The sequence below is a fragment of the Carettochelys insculpta genome, chromosome 4, assembly GCF_033958435.1.
Source record: "Carettochelys insculpta isolate YL-2023 chromosome 4, ASM3395843v1, whole genome shotgun sequence".
Taxonomy (NCBI): domain Eukaryota; kingdom Metazoa; phylum Chordata; order Testudines; family Carettochelyidae; genus Carettochelys; species Carettochelys insculpta.
Window position 1 is genome coordinate 114,567,166 of NC_134140.1, and position 21,008 is coordinate 114,588,173.

At 42.4% G+C, this 21,008-nt stretch overlaps 1 protein-coding gene and 1 long non-coding RNA gene across 4 annotated transcripts in view; one reads left to right on the forward strand and one right to left on the reverse strand.

Moving 5' to 3' along the window:
* LOC142012782 (uncharacterized) overlaps window positions 1-343 on the reverse strand; it is a 43,364-nt gene extending 43,021 nt beyond the window's left edge. The window contains exon 1 of the long non-coding RNA XR_012645467.1: window positions 211-343. This is a non-coding gene — a long non-coding RNA (uncharacterized LOC142012782). The remainder of the gene's footprint in view (window positions 1-210) is intronic.
* Window positions 249-21,008, forward strand: part of TSPAN5 (tetraspanin 5) — a 141,462-nt gene continuing 120,702 nt past the window's right edge. Inside the window, exon 1 of one of the 3 annotated variants that reach the window (XR_012645466.1) lies at window positions 249-602. Coding sequence is in view for 2 of the 3 variants with exons in the window: in XM_074993566.1 (XP_074849667.1) it covers window positions 522-602 (81 nt within the window). In the remaining variant the exon portion in view is untranslated. The remainder of the gene's footprint in view (window positions 603-21,008) is intronic. The other 2 variants (XM_074993566.1, XM_074993564.1) reach the window with 2 other exon arrangements.

Genomic DNA, 21,008 nt, shown 5'->3' on the forward strand with positions numbered 1-21,008 from the left:
GGGTTTGCGGCCGGACGGAGAAACACAACCGAGCAAGAGGCTCGCGGGCCCGATCCCGCCGCCTGACTCGTGCGCCGGGATCGGGGCCCGCCCCCATCTGCCTGCCGGGGCCGCTGGCTCCGCAGCTCCAGCTCTTCCCGCCGCCCCCAGGGCCGCTGGGGCAGGCGCGAGTCCCCCCGCCCTGCTGCGCGGCTCCGCCCCTTGCCGTACCTTGGGGGCGGGCTCGCCGAGCCAGCGAGGGAGGCGCAGCGTGGCCGGAGGACCGCGCTGCTCCAGCGGGGACGGGCCGGGGCTGGCAGCATCTGCCTGGGCAGCGCGGCGGCGGCGCGTCACTCCCCAGCCGGAGCCCGCCCGCCGGCCGGGGCCTGCGCCTGCTCCTGCTCCTGCTCCATGTGTGAGCGGCGGCGGGGGCTGCTCGCCGGCCGTGCCCGGGACTCGCAGCCGAGCCGCCGCTGAGCTGCGCCCGCTGCAGCCGCGCCGCCGGCCCCCGCTCCGGCCGCGCGCCTCCATGAGCCCGGAGGATGTCCGGGAAGCACTACAAGGGGCCCGAGGTCAGCTGCTGCATCAAGTATTTCATCTTCGGCTTCAACGTCATCTTCTGGGTGAGCGCGCCGGGCGCGGGGGCCGGGCTGTGGTCGCGCGTTTCCCCCCGCGTCCGTCCGTCGGTCGGTCCGTCCGGGCTCTCTCTCGGGGCTGCGTGCTGGCGTCTGCCTGCTCCTGAAACAATGTCCCCCCCTCGCCCCCGCCCGCCGCCCGCTTCATCCCTGTTGTTGGCGGTGGGGAAGGTGGCCCCCACCCCGCCCTCCTTTGTCACGGGCGAGGGAGAGGGTTGACCAGACACCCCGGCCTGGACAGCCAGTCGGACGGCAGGTGTTCGCGCGATGGCCCCAAGGCCGGTCCGAGTGCCGGGGGGAATGCCGGTGGCCGGGATGACTTCCCACGGGCTCTGTCTCCTGGGGCTCTGCGGCGGGTATGCTGTGGCTCGCTGTTGCTGGTCCTCACTAGTAATGCCAAGGCCCAAGCTGTGTTACCTGCCCTTCCCCTGAGGTCCGGGCTCTGCCAGGGCTTCGGCTGAGCAGACCATTTGCTTGAGGGCGGCTGTGTTGCTGGTTTTGTGTTGGTTGGACTGTACCCTGTGGCACCATCTGTAGCGTTGTGTGTGCAGTCAGTGCTGGCTCCGAGATGGTAACCTGCATATAATAACATTTCTAGCCTGTTTTTCACATGTCTGTTTCGAATGAAACAAACATTTCACGTAAAGGCATACTCTAAAGTCAGGGTCAGTACAGCAGATGGGTTTCTATATCATTGGAAACCATAAAATGTGGCCTCATCCATATGTATATTTAGTTCATTATAGCAAGACAGGCATCTCTTGTGTTAATAAAGCACATCTCCCCATAATGTTTACCAGTTAGTAGTGATGAAGATAGAGACTTATTCAACGGAGGTGCAGTAGGTGTGCTGGGGGAGACTGAAAGCATATGTCAACACAGGCATGGTGCAGGTCTTTTGGAATTTAAACACTGGCAACAAAAGATTCTGAACTCCATTATTACAGATGGGGAAAACTGTTACTTTTCTCAGCTCATCACCAATACAGAGCTTCTGACTACCTTCAGCACCCTGGGAAAAAATAGATAAGAACGAGAAGAAAAGTGTTCAGTGATGGTATGTCATTTTTCCTAGAAGGCAAAGGGGGTGGCCCTTGAAAAGATCTCTGGAAGTCTGTCTTAATTTTTTTAAAGTGGTGATTTTTGATCAAACAAAAATACATTTAATTTCTTCTTATCATAGTCTTAATATAATTCAGACACTCATTTTATATTAATATTTACTTGCCCCTTTCTTACCCTCTGTCATGCATGGTGTCTTGCAACAACTGGGTCAGTTGTTTCGTTTCCTTCTGTTTTAAAAGTGTGCACGTTTAGTTCTATGAATGTGATGAATGAGCAGAGGTGTTGTCTAGCAAGAAATGGAAGGGTTTGCACTTGCAGAATACTTGTATACCATTCCAGCCGTTCTCAGGTTCAGAGGTGGGTGGGTGGGCGAGTGGGAGTATTATTTTGATTCCTTAAGAATTATGTATAGAATAAGTGTGGTGTATTTCTTGGCCAACCAGTTGTTTTCAATGAATTAGATACTATGCTTCTCACTGTTTAACTGTGCTTCCCTCATACTGTAAATACTAAGTATGTGAACAAGGGCAGTAGTTGTGTCTTTTTCTTATGGAGGCTTGTATTTTTGCATGAAATGGGCATAGGAAGCTAACAAATTATTTACTCCAGTGTATCATGTTGGCTGAGACTCACTCAGTTTAGCTGTCTAAATGAGTAGCAGTGTTCCATGTGTCATGATTGATTGTTGAATTGGTGGATCCCAGATTTTTGAAGGAAGGTTCTTGGGCAATGCAGTGCAGTGGAGAGGCTGCTGGATTGGGAATCTGTTGACTCGAGTTTATTTCCAACTCTGCTGTTGGCTTCTTGTGCATCCTCAAGATCTGAATTTCCCTATTTGAAAGATACAATTTATGATACTTGCCTTTCTTTACAAAGACTTTGAGGTATAAAGCACTTTTCATCTATAGTGAAACTATGCATCTTTACTGTCTTGCTTAATTATTGCTCCAAAACAATACTGACTTTTTGTGAGGAAAGGATTCATGTATCCCAGTTCCAAATAATAGACAGTTATTTTCCACTGCAGGTTTCTTGACTTGGTAGCAAACTGTTCCATGTTCAGTCACGCAGCTGAGCCAGAACTCATGTCAATGAAAACACAAGTTGGCTATTCAAGGAGAGACGTAATTGAAGACTTCAGCATCCTTAATTGTTCTAAGAAAGCTCAGAACTTTTACTGAGAATGTTATTGTTAGAAACGTTGCCTTCAGTTGTCTCTTTCATGTATCTCGCATAAACCCTTCAAAACAGTGCAGAAAACACCAAGCAAAGGCCTACTATGAGCTATTTGTATCAATGTTTAAAAAACGAAGAGAAAGTGGAAACCTTCCATTTCTGCATAATGAAATAGCAGACTGAAAAAGGAGTGACGTTAGCTAAGAGCAACACTTTTTAAGAATGAAAAGTGATGGAGCTTTCAACAGAGGAATGCTGTGCACGTATTTAAATTACTGTTAAGATATTGTTCACCTGAAGATAATCTAAAGATACATACCATCCTCACTTTACAATGTAGAAACCAAGGGTACACATTTCACACTGTTAGTATTTGGAATGATGGCAAAATAATCTAATTCCTCTTGTCAGCTTTGTGTTTTGCATGAAATAAACAAACCAGAACCCTATGGCAACAACTAATTTGTACCATTTGTGGAAGTTGCACCTGTGAGTTTAAAGGCAGAATTGTGCCTTTCAGAAGGTACCTCTTAATCTTTTATTGCCTCAGATAATACAGCCCACATTCTGCACTCTGTTAGGTGCATCCAGCTTCATTTTGTGGGACTGGGGTGCAGACATGGTAACAGAACAGAAATTTGCCATGTTTGTACCTGCAGTATAAATCAAAACTTTAGATACGTTTGTAATTTTAGGATTCTTTTTTTGACAAGCTAGAGTTAAAGACGTAACATAGTATGCTTGAGGTGGCCTGAAAAGGACAAAATTCGGGATTGTTTTCTGTCTCCCTTTTTGGGAGCGTTGGGGAAGATGAAGGAGGCTGCTTGATGATTATAAAGTTTCCACTCCACCCCCCCATCCTCCCATTTACCTGAGAGGTATTGGGAATGCCCAAGTAATCCTTCAGCAAAACAAGACTTAAAAGTTTTGGAGAACATTATTATGTGAGCTTGCAACACCATAATAGAAAAGGTGGGAATGTTCAAAACTAACAAATGTCCTTTCTCCAAAAGGTTACTTGAATACTGAAACAAAATATTAACAAAACAAAAAATTTAAATATGGGAAAGAGTCTGTTGTTCAGCTTTCCTTGTCCAGGTCCTTGTTCACTAGAGCAATGCCCAAAATTTTAAATTGACCAGGTTAGTGTGTATATGTGTGCGACATGCTGCGTTTTTTGCACTGTTAAACTTCTAGTGTGTATATCTGTGTTCTAACTGTCTTTAAATCCTAGTCCACATAAAACCGATGCCTTCTAGCCTAGGGCAGATCTGAATTCCTAACATAAAGATCAAAAGGGAAGAAAAATAATTTTATTTTTTAATTGTCAAAAAAGTCTTTCCAGCCTTCTTTGTGTCAGAATGAAGCCAAAAAGGCCCAAGACTACCTTTCCTCTCTGCGATTGTTTTTTTTACTGTTGCCCTATTTTGAGGGCAGTGGCAGCCATATTCTATCCTTTATTACAGTGAATGGAAACTGCATACGTATCTCTCAAGGCAGAATTTGGATTATGCTCTAGACTTTGGTCCTTAAACTGGTAGAGAAGGGAGGTACAGAGAAGTTCAGCACATCAAACAGAAGCCTTTTTTTCCTTATGATTCACCATGGATTGCAAGATGTAATGAGATGATGATACATCAGCATATTACAAGTAATAATTTGTGTTTTAATTTGCTAGACATCTGTTAGTTTTGATAGTAACCATATGGGAGTCTAAAATGTCTTCTGAATTACAGTAAGATAGTAAAAAGAAAGCTAAATATGGTGATGTAAGTGTCCTACGAGAAAATAGTTGAAAGACGCATTGACCTGTGTGGGACAAGTAATTGACTACTTGCCTGAATTCTGTAGATCATTGGCAGTGTGTTCTCAAGGGCACATAGAATCATTTCCCCATGACACTGTGTTTTCACAGATTGGAACATGAAATTTGCAAATGCAATTTTTCTCTCCTCTATAAAGCGAAAATTTTAATAGGAAATTGTTTTAGCATGACTGTTAACCAGCTTCTGTAATGTCTCATACATAGAAAATACTCTAGGAAGATACCCATTCAGTTAAGGACAAACCCATTTCAAGTTGAAAATGGATAGTGGGGTGGATCTCCTCACCCATCCCTCCACTGCTTCAGCATGAGATTCAAACCATTTATTTCAGTTGTTAATTTAGTCATTTTGCTACGTTGGAAAATATTTGATAATGGATAGCAGAAATGAAAAAAAAAATAGTCCTTGAAAATATATGTAATACTCCTGTGTAATTTTCATTGGAAGTAGGTGATAAACTGTTGCAAGCTTCCTCCCTGCCACCCCCCCGCCTTTAAACTTCAATGTATTTTTGTAGTAATAAAAAATTTTTAATTAGAAAATATGTCCACATTCTGGAACAGCTCATTTGGACAAAAGCACACAACTCAAATTGCGCAAAAGAGGATATGTTTGTGTATGTAGATATGCATAGACACACATGAACAGATAGAGAAAGCATATACGTGACATATAGTGTAAGGAAACAAATATTTTTCAAGTGGAAATCCAAGAAAGCAATTAGAAATAAATTCTCCACCCATTAAACCTATTTAGCAAATCACTGTTACTTAGTAGAAGCTTTCTGTTTTCAGAATCGGAATATGCAAGGTGGATATGCAGGAACTTTACTGGAAGTACTATGATTTTTCTTTTCAGTATGGTTTCAGTCAAAAATCAAATATTTGTTTTTTGCAAATGGAAGGCTCTGTGAACCTATGGTCTTAAATAATAGTAGTTCTGAAATACAATCAGCAATCTTGGATTATTCTTTTCTTAAGCTCTGTAAGACATTAGCAGTAAATGTTTGCTAGGTGACAGGAAACTTGAGCTTGTAGTCAGTGTAAAACACAATACAATTCTTTAGAATTTTTTTTTCACCTGCATTAGGCCCTGATCCTGCAGATAAATCACTGCTCTAGACCCTCATGTTTTTCCTTGCAGAATCCCATTTCTTTAAATAGGATGTAAGGATTTACATTGATGCCTTTGCTAGCAGGTTCATGGCTTTAAAGGAATTGGGGGTGGGGGTAGGTAGGGAGAAGAATGGGGTGACAGCAAGCTGCCTCTTGCTGAAGATCTCCTATAAATTATGTTTGGCACCAAGATTACAATTTCTGTAAACCTCAAAGTAGCAGCTGGAGTGTAATAAATATTAAAGTGAGCCATTTTAGAACCTGTATTCTGTTAACTAGTCCCAATAAAGCAGGAAGATTTGCTTGAAGCATTGAAGTATAATGCTTTGTTTCTAGCTAAAACTGAAAATAGAAGATCATTTGGCCTGAAAAACTTCAACATTTAATTTTGCTAAGTAGAATATTCCAGACTTAGAACAACATCATGCTATAGGGTAGAATCTGCTTTTATAGTCTGATTGCCCAAAGTATGCCTTGTACTTATTATATAAATGGTGTTTGCCTGTCAATAGAACCGTAATGGGTTTTGTTGTGGTGTCTGCAGGAGCAAGGAGCTGAAAGGCATATGTGGTAAGAGAGCTTTATTAGCAATGATCCAGAAGTGACTCTCGGCATTAACTCTTGAAATGCCTGACAAAAAAGCAGTACATTTTCAAAATCTTGTAATTGTTCTTGGCAAATCAGAGTTTTTTGTATCTTGTACCAGCTCCTCTTCTCCCCATCAGATTCTGCTTTTTTAAAAAAGGAAAGTGCTTTGCCCATATAATTTATTTAATTCAGTGTCCCTCTAACAGAGTTATCCTTTCATATGAATTAACTGCACTGTGTTGGGTTCCATTACCGTTCTACACCATAGACAGCAGAAATCTTGTTCTTTGTTGGTCTGACACATACTCATTTCTCTTCCATCAATCTACAGAGAGCTAGTCTACAAGTTTGAAAAATCCCCATTTTCAGAGTCAGATTTGCTGACATCTGCCTTCAATCTGCAAAATTATCTGCCTGTTTAGACTCGTATGCCTCCGTGCACTCACAGTGATACTACTGAGACTTTGCATGGTTGTACAACATGAGGGTAGATCTCATTGCTGCATCAGTGCTTAATTAAGTTAATCATTTCTATAAAATATACAGTATTGGTCAGTAATCCCATCTCTTTTTTTTGATTTGTAATAAAAATGTTCCTAAAACATGAAATGTTGCTTACGGGATAAACCTGGAACTAACAGGGGTCTTTGGCTCTGATTCAGCATGTCCTTGAATAACTCACTTATGTTTTGACTTTCAGAGGTGCTAGGCATTTGCAGTCTCTGTGCCACTGGGTATAATAATAAATGAGATGAATGACAGCTAGGTAACTCGGTCGTTTAAATTGCATCAGTTTTCATATCACAGGTTCTTCAGATAATATTTCAACTTTCCAGTCACTTTTCTCTCGATAGCGTTTAGAACATGCATTTCAGTACATACAGAGAGAGTATCTTATTAAGACATTGTCAATTTCATGCAACTGGGAAGAATCAATATGCTTCTTCCAGGCATTTGAAAATCCCCTTGTTCCCACTGAAGGCTCCTTAACATCAAATGATATTTAAAACCATGTCAAGCAAAACTCCTGATGTGTGTGTGTGTGTGGTGTCTTTCTCAGTAGCAGGGTCAAGAAATATGGTAGAGACTTTCTGGAGCACTTGTTCCACACAGTTTGCACATTGTGATTTTGCACTTACTATATTTATATTGAATCCTAGGAATTTATTTTTGGGAAAAGCTATTTGATTGTTTTTTGTTACAATCTCACTCAATAAAAATCATTTAACAAGAGACCCTTCCCAGGAGTGTCCTCTTCAGCAGAAAGATCAAAAAAGAGTTAGGTTGAGCTAGGTTGGGTTAGCATTGGAAGTAGACCAGGTATATTGAAAGGTTTGGGTGGCCCATGACTATCCCTGTACATTGATCTCTTTGAATTCAGTGCTAATGAGCTAAATCCTGGTCCCTCTTGATCAAGCCCAGTTAAAAAGACTTTGAAAGAAAAAAAAGTGCACGAGGATTGTAATGGGCACAAATACTTCTCTCCAGCCTTCAGGGAGGGCTTACTGTCTCCTAGGAATTTGGGTGTTCTATTTGTGTCACAGCTTCCCCTCTGTTGTGTGATTTTGGATGGTCACTGGCAGCATGCGTCATGTTCTTCCTCAGACCAGCGAGGAACATCAAGCTCAAAAAAGATATGCATTTTCTGTGGCAGGGTTTTTTTAGTGTGCATAACTATGACTGCCTTTTGTGAAAACAAAACACTCTTCAGTTGCCCCCCAACCCCAGTAGATATGACAGACTCCTTTCCTCTATGCTTTATGAAAATTGGCTTAGGAATATAAATGTGTACAACCTAAGATGCCTTAGACAAAATATCTTGTGTAAGCTATCAATTTCAATGTTAAAAACAACAAGAAGTCCTGTGGCACATTATAGACGAACAGATATTTTGGAGCATAAGCTTTCGTGGGCAAAGACCCACTTCATCAGAGGCATATGACGAAGCGGGTCTTTGCCCACAAAAGCTTATGCTCCAAAATATCTGTTCGTCTATAAGGTGCCATAGGACTTCTTGTTTTTGAAGATACAGACTAACTCGGCTACCTTTCTGAATTTTAACGTTATGATCTGTTGGATCCATATATTCTATTTCTGTACATATATCATTCTTGTATGAGAAATTAGAAATATGAAGTGTATTTCTGTTCATAGTTTTAAATTAATTAATGAGGGCTATTACTGGTGCCTCTCATGGGACCCTAAGGATGGGGCCATGAGCCTGAAGAATTGTAAACAGCATTGTTTGTCCTTAAAGTCTAGAAGGTGGTTGGTGCTGGGAAGACGTGACCATATCACGTGCTACTGAAAGCCATTTTGATCCAGTGTGTTTCCATTTGAATGGGGATTGTGGAAAAAATGGTTTCTTGCCATGTGGGAAATGCTGTTTAAGCAATGGGAAGCTATCAAGTCTTGGTCTTCAGCCTGCTTTGGAAGCTGCCTGATCTACACTAAGAAAAAAGAAAGAACAGTAAATTCTTCATATCCAGCATTCTATCATCTGAAACTCTCAAGTAACAGACATTTTTACCATAAGTAAATTTTACTTATGTTTTTGGCTGACTTAGAGAATGGGCATGGAAGAAAGATGGATGTCATGAAGGTAAAAGTGCATGGTTGCTAACTAGAACAGTATGAAGGGAAGGTCTTCTAGATTGATGCCAGCTGTTGATTGTATCTGCCCTATCCTAGAAGGGACAAAGTAGATAGGAAATGTAATCAGCTTTCAGAATTAGAAAGTCTTGTCACCTTGTGGTAAAAATAAAATGCCATGGAAATTGTCTGCCTTCATGAATAGAGCCTGAGTCTGACCTGGCTTAAACTGATGTAAATTAGGAATGAGTAAGTCCATTGAAGTCATTACCATGGTGTGAGATGAGAATCAGGCCCACACAGTCTACTGTAAAGGAAAAAAAAATTATTTCCAATACTAGAACTGTAGTTCCCTCAGGAATGGTATCACTTTCTGCATTAACATGCAGATATATAAAGGCTTTTAGATAGAAGGGAAAATATCTCTGCAGTAATTAGTCACTAATACAGTGTATAGTATGCTAGTTTTTGCTCAGTATCATTACAAGTCTCCCTGCCATCCTTCTTGCATGCTGGATTTTGGCTGTTTCCACAAATACATGCAGGGTGTTATAAAGTCATACTGCTTCCTTCCTTGTCCCTCCAACAATAAAGAGAACAGTAAAGGGAACAAAAGAACAAAACAAGTGAAGGAATGGGAAGTATGGGGGGAGGGGAAGGAAGAAGCACAGGGTGGCTCAGTTTTCATCAGACAGAAATTAATCAAGCTATCTAAACAGTTAGACCAAATCTTTACACATTTGTCTGAGGTCCCTCCACTCTGAAAAGTTATCCATTCTTTAGCTGCTAGGTCAGTTGACTGTTAACTGAAAAGAAATATCCAGTCATCTCCTACCTTGTTTACTTCAACTTCTTCCTGTTGATTTCCTTGATACCTATCAAGATATGAATACCTTCCAGTCTGCCCAAAATTCAGATGTTCAAATAATTTTCCTCACCTATCCATTTGAACATACATACTTTACTGAACTTCTCCACTGGCTCCTTCTTGTCTATCAGACAGAGTTCAGTCCATGCAAATGTCCACTGTGACTTACGTCTCAGCTCTCTGTATTGTAGTTCTCTTATCAACATGTTCTCCTCTGCTCTCATCTCTTTCTCACCCCAGCCTCATGCTCACTTGTCCAAAGCACATTCACGTCCTGGTTTCCACCTCTTCTTATTCAGATTCTTTGTAAAGACCCTCTACTTTTACCCCGCCCACAAATGGTAACCCACCTCAGGCTGCTTCTTGCTCCATTTAGGTGAAAGGAAGCAGTATAATTAAATCAGAAGTTCCCATCCCTTTTGCTGCCCTTCCCTTCATACGGTCATAGCCCTTGAGTGGGCCCTCAGTGCAGGACTTAGCGGGGAACTCCGATGGTGCAAAGTTCAGTGCCCATGAGGAGAAGGGAGGGAAAATGCCCATGTGACCATTGAGTTCTAGGACCCCATTCCTACAGAGGGGGCTCAGTTACTATGGCAGATAGGGGAGAGGCCTGTGGGATGGGTGTGTGTGTAGATCCCATGGGTTTGGCTCTGGGCAGGGAGTAGTTAGGGCTGGAGCAGCTTCTCAGACCTCCAGAGTACTGGAGAGTCCAGAGCTTCTGAGCAGGGGAAATCCATAGCCAAACCCTCGGATAGTTGCCTGCCAAGGGGTGCCCTGCCATCCTTCAGTGTCTGGCAGAGCCCCCAGCCTGGGCCCTGTTGGGAGCAGCAGAATTTCCCTGCCTTCCTGTCAGACCCCATTTTTCTCCAACATTGCTATCACTTCCACTCCTTTTTACCTGGGCCTCACCCTGCCACAGAAGCTCCTCCTGGCTGGCCTGTCTCCCCCTCGCAGAGCCTCCATCTCAAACCTCCCCCCACACTCTTCCCAAAGCTAGGCGCTGCCCAGGGCCTCACCCACAGCAGGAGACTGAGTCCTTTCTCAGCTAGACAGACACACTGTCTGGTGAGAGCATCATCTATAAGTGCTGCACAACAGGGCTAAAGGCCAGGAGGGATGCCTTGCCCACAGGCAGTAGGATGATGGCAGTGTGCTGGGCAGCTGGGATGCTGGGACAAGCTTCTACCCTCCCTGCCCCTAAGCTCACTCTCATCCCAGAAAACTGTCTCATGTCCCCACAGTTTGAAAACCTGTGTCTTACACCGAAAATGCCTTGGGGCCCGGGACTGAGTGGTTTTTATTTGTTCTGGGAAGTGCCCAGCAGACAGCTGAGGCTGTGCTGTGTTAATAATCATGGGCCAGATTTGGGCAGGGTGCAGGCAGCAATTCTAATGGTGCTTTTCCATCCCCATCTGCTGGTTTGTTCCGATAGGCCTGTAAGTGCAGTAACGCCCCTATTTGCTACCCTAATCCTGTTTCCTTTCCTAATCTCCCGTTATGTTAGTTGAGGGGTACGAGCAGAGATGGGGAAGCCGTGTTTCATTTGAGTGGTTCCTGATAAAAATGGAGAATTCCTTATTGTCTTGGGCTACATCTACACTGAGACAAATTCAGATTTAAGGCAGGTAGCTCGATTGTACCAAATGGCTGTCTTCGCTGTAAATACCATTGGCTCGATTTAGGGAACACAAATATCAACAGAATAATATTATCGGAACCGGGTGGGTGTAGTGTAAAGTTCAAATGAAGGGTACTGTGGAAGCGCCTTGTCTTTGAATCAAATTATTAGCCTACAGAGGCTGACTGGAGCTGCTACCCCTAGCTCCCCACGGTTCACCGGAGCTGGGAAACTGACCAGAGCCGCACCTGGCTCCCTGCTGCATCTGGCTCCTGTGAACCAGGTGCAACAGCGCTGGTCAGTTTCCCAGCTCCTCCAAGCTGCAGGGGCCGGGGAACCAGGCAGCAGGGTGAGCTCTGCCAGTGGTGGGGGTATAGCAGGGCCCAGTGGGAGGGTGCAGAATGTGGGTCTGAGGGAACTTGTGGGATAGGTTCCCACAGTGCACTGCTGCACCAGTCAGTGTTTGGCCATTCTTGTGTGGCAGCACAAACTTGACTTGGAGTTGACTTTGTGGGAAGTGAGGATACTCAAAATCGAATTTATAAAATCAAATTAAATTCAGTTTTATCAATCTGCTAGTGTAGACATTGCCTTAGGAGCAGAGAGCTTGCCATGATACCCATGCCTGGGAATTCCTTTCTATTGCTCAGCAATGCTGGTAATGATCACAGAGTAGTTAAGGATGGGATTTTTTCAGACATGCCTTGAATGATTAGGAACACAAAATCCTGTTAACTCATGCTCCAGAATCATTTGAGGAAGGACTTTCAAAAGCAGCTATGTGGCTGGGAGGTGAGATCTCACTTCTGCTGTACGTGTGCTGAGCTTTCTCTTAACATTTCCCACTCTTGCATTCCCCTTGGTGAAACTCAGAATTTTTTTTTCTGATTTGTCAACTTTGATTACTGTTTTTGGTTCTTTATACCTTAAATATTGAGTCTGTTCTGGTGTGGCTATGGTCTGAAGAAGTGGGTCTGTCCCACGAAAGCTCACCTAATAAACTATTTTGTTAGTCTTTAAAGTGCTACTTGACTGCTTTTTTGTTTTGGTAGTGTAGGGACTAGCACAGCTCCCTCTCTGTTACTGTGAAACTTCACTGTGTGCTTACATAACTGCCCACAGGCAGACTTGAACCTGGGATCCCTAGAGCTTAGTGCTCACACTTCTACAGCTTGTGCTAAAGGCTACGTGGTTCTCAGCTTAGGCTGTAGAGGACACTTATTGTTTTTCTGTGAAGTGGTTTAGGTACCACTGTGTGGGACAGTGAACCACACGTAGCTGTGTTTGGGTTACACTTATACTCATTTTGTATTTGAACCCCTTGATTTGTCCCTTTGATGTGTGAAAAAGGTTGGGAAGATGCTAATTTGCGCTACAGGTTGTACCTCTGAAAACTGGCATTCCCTGGTCCAGCAACATCCCTCATCTGGCAGGAAGAGAGATGAACCTGGATCAGATGGCCAGGGCAGGAGGGCAACTTAAGCTGATAAAAGTGGATGTTGTCAGGAGGGCTTTTATTTTTACCCTTGGCCCATCTCCTCAGGTAAGAAGTAGAGCTTGGGATAATACTGACAGTAATTTTTTTCCAGTATAGTGCTTTGGAGTCATGAGGGCCAAAGCAGCACTATAGCTGCTTTACACCATTCTTGCAGCACTAAGGGTCCTTAAAATGCAGGAATATTACATTTACATTGATAGAGTGGTGTAACCTACCTGGCCTGTAAATGAGAACCAGTCCCTTGGTGGCAGAGCCTGTTCTTGCAAGAGGGATTTGACTCTTGCTCCTACCTGTCTAGAAAAGCTGCTATGTTGGAAGGATTTAGTTAGTCCCCACTGTAGGAAGTGTAGGCTTGAATACTGAGTGCTTTGGTACTATAGGTGGTGAGAAGGAGGGCTTATGGTAGGAAAGGTAGAGGAGTGATGCTCAATGCCACCCAAAGAGCAGAAGGCACCTTATTTTTAGGGAGACCTCTGCTTGGCTTTGTTTTCTGTTACTGTCTCCTGGTGTAGCTTACGTGATTATTTTTTGGTTGCTTGGTATCTCAGTGATCCTTGGAGTACGCTCTGATGTGTCATCTGTAGAGTTCCTTTTATGTAAAAACAGAAAAATCTCCATCTTTTGGGAAACTAAACAAATGCACACAAAAAGCATCTCAAACCTTACAGAAATCAAATTGTCAAACGCATTGAAGGTTCTAAATGATAAACTTGCCTAAGATCAATTAAACTCCCTCTTCCCTCCCAGTAATATTAATTTTAAATGAGCCTTGTGCATAACTGTCTCACATCGAATGCCCTGCTTCCATAGAGTTACTCCACTCAGCATATGCAGCACAAAGGCTGCTTCAGAGTCCATAATATTTGGGGCCTCTTTATACAGCCTCTGAATATGAACAACTCCTATTGATTTTGATGGGAGTTTCTTGGGGTGGCAGCTGTATAATCAGACCCTTGGTTTTTCAACCAATCTTAAAAAAACGTGAAAAGACTTCAAAAGAGCCAGAGCCATTACTTTCAGGCTTTAGTAGCTGCCTAAGTAGCTAAGAGTGGTTATGGAGGAGGAAGATGTGTAGATGCTGCTGACAAGTTCTTGCTGTGATAAAGTGGACTGTATAATGTTCTTATTTCTCTACATTTTCCCTTTTTTGTTTCTTGGAATAAGAAATAAAAGTGTATTTGAATGTTTTTGTTCAATGGGTGCAAGATCTCTAAGTTGTAGCAGCATCTTATGCCTCTAATGCATCTGGGCACTGAGATAATGCAATTGTCAGTGCATACAGTTAATCCACTAGAGACATTGTATGTAAGGTGATTAATTTTTTTCTTTTTTTAGTGGGTGTATGAAAAAAGCTTTGACAAAATCCATAGCTCATCTGTGTAAATCTACATGCACCTCCTCAGTACCAGTTTGGCTAGCAATCTGGAAAATGCCAGCATTTTATAATCAGCCATTCATAACATTGTATTAGTACAGAATGCAGGGTCCTGCCTCTGCCAGGCACTTACTTGAATAAATTCTATGAGGTAGTTAAATGTTCTGAGAAGTCTTCAAGACATAAATACTATTAATGCTTATCTGGGAAATACCTCTTCTTATGTGGTCTGCCATAAGCCACATAAGAAATCACTACATTTTATTAATTGCATCTGAACTTCGGCAGTGTTTTGGGTTAAGATAATGACCTTCACACAAAATATAGTCCATTACAACTGACACATTCTTTTATTCAGTAACTTAGCACAACAGACAACTTCTATTATAGTTTGTTTACTGAAGTATACTTATGTGTGAAAATCAAATCCATAAATCAGTTTATTCTTAGCATTTGACCTGGAGGGCTTGAAATAGGCATGGATTTACGTTCCTAGAACTGTGTGTGGGGTAACTGCAGGACCTGACTGAAACTTTAACCAGTGCGCTAATGCCGTCTCCTGTGGCAGTGCTCTTACAGCAGTTTGCAGTAATGTGATGTCAGTGTGTGGGTAGTCTGATGACACTGTTATCTGTTTCTCTGCCTTCAAGGCTTTAAAGAAATGTAAATTTAAAAATATTAATTTTGCATTTTTAAAAGCTGCTCAGAGCATCTTCAGGAAAAAATGAGTAAATTCTGTTAACAGCTGCAACTAATTTATATGATGCGAAGCAGCAGTGCTGTAGTCTCAAAAGAAATAGATAATCTTTAAATGGAGCTAGCAAATAGGAGAGTTTTGCGAGGGAGTTCTCCAGATGAAGAAATGAAGAACTCTGTGACCCTTGGGATGAGTTCATTGTCAGTTAGTTTACTTGTGTGCTTGCATATTGTGTGCCTGCTTGATAGAAGTTGATCATGTGGCTGGTTTAGGGGGGCTGTTTGCTGAGCCTGGTGGCCTAATAGTCATGGCTACTATCCCTGAAGGCAATATGTTGTTCCATTGAAGCAATATGAGCTGTTTGTCTATGAGTGCTGCTCTAAAGAACCAAGGTTGTTCAGCTGGAGAGTTTCCAAGATGAAGGTAGTATGTATCTCAAAACACTGCTCTGGGAAGTAGTTTTTAAGGAGGTATCCATTTTCATGTTAATACTCCTATCACCTTCTAGCCAAAAAGATTGTATCCTGGCACGGTCCCAAACACATGAGCCAGTGTGACTATAACAGCAGTCAGTTTTGCCAGGCCCATGCACTATAAGGAATGAACTCTTCCAAATATAAGAGGCAGTGCTTGCTTTTTAGTCCACTGATGTGAATGGTTGTTCATGTCGGTGGGACCTAATGTGGAGTACTTTTAAAAATTCTATCTTGTATGCATAACTAAGATAAGGGTTTTCTTGTAGGTTTCTCTTGCCATAATGTATCCCCAGAAATAAAAGCAGACTGAGGGTATGTCTACACTTACTGGGTCAAAGGGTCAAGTTCCTGGAAATGGTAAAGATGCATGAAATCCATCTTTCTGGGTCTGCAGTTAACTCCCCTGTACTCCTGCTCTTGTGAGGAATTAGGGAGGTTGACAGGAGAAACACTCCTGTTGACCTCCCTTAGTGAGGACAGATCTTACAATTAACTAAAGATACATCAGTTCTAGCTACGCAGTTGCTTTAGCTAGAATTGCATATCTGCATTCAACTGTAAGGTCTGGTGTAGACCAAACCTTAGATGCTTTCTTTCCCTTCAGTACTTGGGACAAATGAATGATGCAAAACTAAATGAGTGTGCCTGCCAAAGGAAATCAAAATTCACTGTCCTAGACCAGTGATGCTACTAGACACAATTATCATATGCCTCCTATGAGGAATATATGAAAGACCTGGCCTAGTTTTTAAAAGTCTCAAGGTATCACAAACTTACAAGTTTCTAGAAGATCATGCCACCTTTGGTAGAAGTGTGGTGTGCCTGATGTTGCACCTCAATAGCACAAATTTCGTTTAGACTCTTTTATGAGATTAAACTACTATCATCCACAGTTTCTGTTCTGCCCAATTTCCCCCTGTATCTTTTACACTCTATTATCAACTGTGGTAAGATCTTCATGGTGAGGATTGGTGAACTGATGGTGAGAGGATTTTTTTTTTAAAAGGTTTGATTGTTCTAAGAGAAATCCTCAGGCAAGTACAACTTCACGTTAGAGCTTTTTTAGGAAGTGAGTTAGGGCTCACTGCAGTATTCGTCCATTAATCCTGTAGAATTCAGAAGAGACTTTGTTTTAGGAAGGTGGGTGGGGAAAAGGAATACTTTTTTAGGGATTCAGTTCAGTCAAGCTCTCTGGCAATTTCATAGTTGCTGCTCTAACAAGATCGCAATACAGCTGCCACAGCATCAGTTCCCTTTTTTGTGTAATGGTTTGAATGAATCTGTTATTCAGGAGCACATATTGTGCAGGGTGGTACAATTCAAGACATGAAAAATCCATTTTTACTTTAGTTTACTTCTACCTTTTTATAGTAGAAACTCCAAGTGGAAGTTATTTGTGTGTAAACAAATTTTCCTGGATGCAGAGGGTATTGCTCAACAGTCAAACAGCTGCGCTCTTCCGAGGTGACTGTCTGCTGATGCTTGTCCTTTCTGTTTTCTAAGGAGCTTTATATAAATATAGCAAAATTTTAAGCACTTAATCTTTTTATAACATGTTAGTAGGTTTACGTGAAACCTTGTTGTTTAGAATGGTGCAGCTGCTTTGCTGTTAAAAGAGATGGGCAAAAGCTTAATGCCACTCTGGACTCTGAGAAACTTTTATGGCTTTTAGGAGAGCACAATTTGTAGGCTTGTCCTCATGAGAAAATTAGGTCCTGTTAGGATGTGACCTTGTGGTCATGTTGCATCATGTAATGTTTGAACCAGACTTTTGAGTCAGTGTTGGCAGGAGAAACTCACATCATCTGCTGTGTAGTTGTAACCATTTCAGTCCGAGGATATTAGAGAGAGAAAGTGGGCGAGGTATTTTTTTTGGCCCAACAGAAGATATTCACTCACCAATTTTGTCTCTCCAGGAAAGCGCCTGTTTAACATAAGGTTAGCTTACACTACTCTGTAAAATCATGCTCGAAAGCTACCCACTTTTCTAATGAAGACCAGCCCACAGAAGAGGGTTAGGCCACATTTATTTTGGCTACAGCACTTAATCTTCTGCTTGAATAAGTGGTCTGAATTTTCACTTCCTTTTTTACCTGCTTTGTCAGTCACATGAGGGTTGTAAACATATAGAGGGGGAGAATAGCACATACGACTTTTCCAGGCTCATCGTCTTGGCAAGTTGAAATTATTGAAGGCAAGATCTAAAATGGGATGGGCTGTTTCTTGTTGCATATCTGGCCAAAAAACTGGACCATGTGATGCGATTTGCTCATCTGTGAGCAGGCAGTGCTGTTACTGAAACTTTAAGCTAATGTATTATGAAAATTGTAATTGAACTTTGTTTTGAAGCTTTTAGGGTCATCAAACTTCGTTAAAATGATCAAATATAATTTTTAAACCATGAAAAACTTAGAACTACGTTGACAACATGCTAAGCTCCTGGTCCCAACGTCTGGTCTCCAGGGTATTGGATTTCTAGGAAAAGAACTTGCTTATCTAAATTCCTGTTCAGATAGAAAAATTTAGAAAAGGGTTTGTATATAGTACGCCAGAACAAAAGTCATGAGAAAGCTCATTGAGTGGCCCTTCATCTTGAAAACCGTTTGTTTCACTTTGCAGAACTATTTTAAAGGCTCGTCACTGGAATTTTGGACAATGGAACTAATGTTTTGAGGTTTTGAAGCATGTTTATTTTGTTTAGCTCTTTGTTGATAGTTTTTCTTTTCTTGTTTTATGTTTGTTTGATTTTTAGAGAATTTGGTTTATTGATGTTTTCCTGGCAGTGAGAAGGACTACCCATTGTGGGAGGCTTATGTAACCTTTTTGTTCTGCAAGACATGCTGAGTTTCCCTGGAGCTGGTGCTCTCAAATTACTAGAAGCTTCCTCCCTCCCCCACCTTCTGCATATGTGTACTACAGGGTGAGTTCTTACTACTGGGTGTAATCATGTAAATTTTAGTAAGATTACTTTATGGCAGTAAGTTGTTTGCAGGATTAGTCCTTTGATATGGTAACCTAAAATTGTGCCTTAACTGTGTTTGTTTTTTCCATTTCTCCATACCAGTAACTACATCACTCCTAAGGGAGCAATTTTTTGCAATGGCCAGTCAGAATCTGCATTCACAAGGAGTAATCTGTGTTGGAGAAGTGGTCCTTCTTGCTCTTTGTCTTTTCTCCTATGGGGAACAGGCACAGGGAATCATGTCTGGCAGCCTGCTCCGCTGACAACCTTGCATTCTCTGCTCTTAACTGTTGCAGCAGTTACTGCCCCTCAGCCAGGGAGAAAGAGCAGACATAAAATAGAACATGCAAGTCTTCGCTGTCCATGCTTGGCTGATGCTACAGAGGAGGGTCTGACTGTTACATCATTTTGACTCTGCTGTTGAGGTGTTTGTTCTGCATTTCCATCAGTTGTTGTCTTTTGTCTTCTGGCCGAGTGAAAGCTCTGGTCCAATCATGCCAAATGTTTTATATAAACTCAATGTACACAAAGAGAATTAGCCAAGAGTAGCAAATTCAGCTTCAGCAGCTAGCCCTAAATCTTATAGCAATCCGGGGGAAGAGGGATTTACTATTTTTCTGTTCTTTGGGGCCGAATAGCTGCTGAAAATAGAGAGCTAAAGTCTGTCGTCACGGCTTACACAGATGGACAAGGATGTGGAAGCCGCAGAACCACGGGAATTCCATGGTCGGTGGGGCACAGCCTGCAGAGTCTGGTAGCGTCGTGGATTTCCACCATCTCTGTGTGTTACGAAGTATTGCTCCATGGTGGTGTGCATGGTCGCTGGTGTGTGAGGTATATTAGGGGCTGAACTGTGGGATGCTGGGGACAAGGCTGTTGATTCTGAATCTTCTGGGCAAATGCATCTATTAGGGGAGTGAGGCGGGGGAACCATGGGTGCTGGTAGAGTTGTATGAGTGTATCTATGATTCTTTCTGATGATCTGTATTTATTGCTGCTTCTCCCCTGCCCTGTGCTATCACTTGTTTTGTTTGGCTTCATGCCTGGCCCTAGGATTTGACTCTTAGCCTTTTTTGCACTCTGTGGCTGTATGCTGGTCTGCTTGCTCATTGGATTATTAACAACATCCCACTTTTTTCTTTTTTCTTAAATCTACTCCTGTTGTAAATCTGATTCCAGACTGAGGCATGGAGGTGCTTCAGCTTGTATTTCTTCCCTTGTCTGCAGAAATAAATTGTGTGTTCCTAATGCTTTGTCCTAGGGTTTTCATTTCTTCCAGGTGTTTGTGGCCCTGCTCCTCGTGCACTTCACTTAATGGTATTGCTGAAAGATGGGTTTAAGCGGAAACATTTCAGTAAAAGATTTATCAAAGTCCTCGAAAGGCCCCCCTTTTGCCAGTATTTGAGAGAATTTTTCCTTCATATTTCCATTCAGTGTTTGTTATGCCAGCTGCTTTTACCACTGTGTTCTGTGTCTAGACTGGTGGCCTCTCTTATGATGGATGCTGTTTGGGATTTGAATATGTAGATTATCTTGCTTTAGAGTTGCTTAAGTATTGCACTGGGGCACCAGTCTATCTGATTTAATATCATCTGATTAAAATATTCTAAAAATCCAAACTTTAAAACTTACTTTGGTGTAAAGTGTGCTGGTACCTGTGCTTGTGAATTTCATGTCCTGTCTTCAGTTTCAAGAGATAAGTAAAGCCACAACTCACCTCTTGTTTTGTTTCGTTGATGACGTGAAAGTGTTCTTAAGCTCAGTCAGTCTCCCCTCTGTCCTTACCCCAAGATCAGCCTGTAAGCTATGAACCTGCTGTCAGGACAGACCAGTTTCAGTATTTAGTATGAATATTGGCTAAGTGTTGGGCGTATTTTTATATCCTTTTATAATAATCAAGCCAGTTCATAATCTTGCTCAGTGTTTCTTTGGTAGGGCTGAAGACCACAGATCTCATTCACTGTAAACCCCCAAACCAAATAGTATGACAAATAGGATAGTATCAAAAAATTGATAACGTGTGATTACTACGTTTGAGCCCACTGAAGTCAGGGGGATTGCTCATGCAGGTATACCTTGCTTCAGTGGGGTCTTAATACAGTAGCGCCTCAGATTGGAAGTGGGTTGTAATATCAGGGCTATGTCTACACTAACACCCCCTTTCGAAAGGGGGATGCTAGTAAGACACTTCAGGATATGCTAATGAGGCACTGCAATAAATATGCAGCACCTCATTAGCATAATGGTGGCTTTGGCACTTCATAAGTGCTGCTTTTGTTTGTGTGCAGCTCATCTAAATGGGGTCCTTTTCAAAAGGACCCTACACGCTTCAAAATCCCCTTTATTCCTATATCCAAGTAGGAATAAGGGGATTTTGAAGTGTGTGGAGTCCTTTCGAAAAGGACCCCTTGGAGACGAGCTGCGCGCGATCGAAAGCAGCACTTTCAAAGCGCCGTGGCTACCATTGTGCTAATGAGGTGCTGCATATTCGTTGCAATGCCTCGTTAGCATTTCCCGAAGTGTCTCATTAGCATCTCC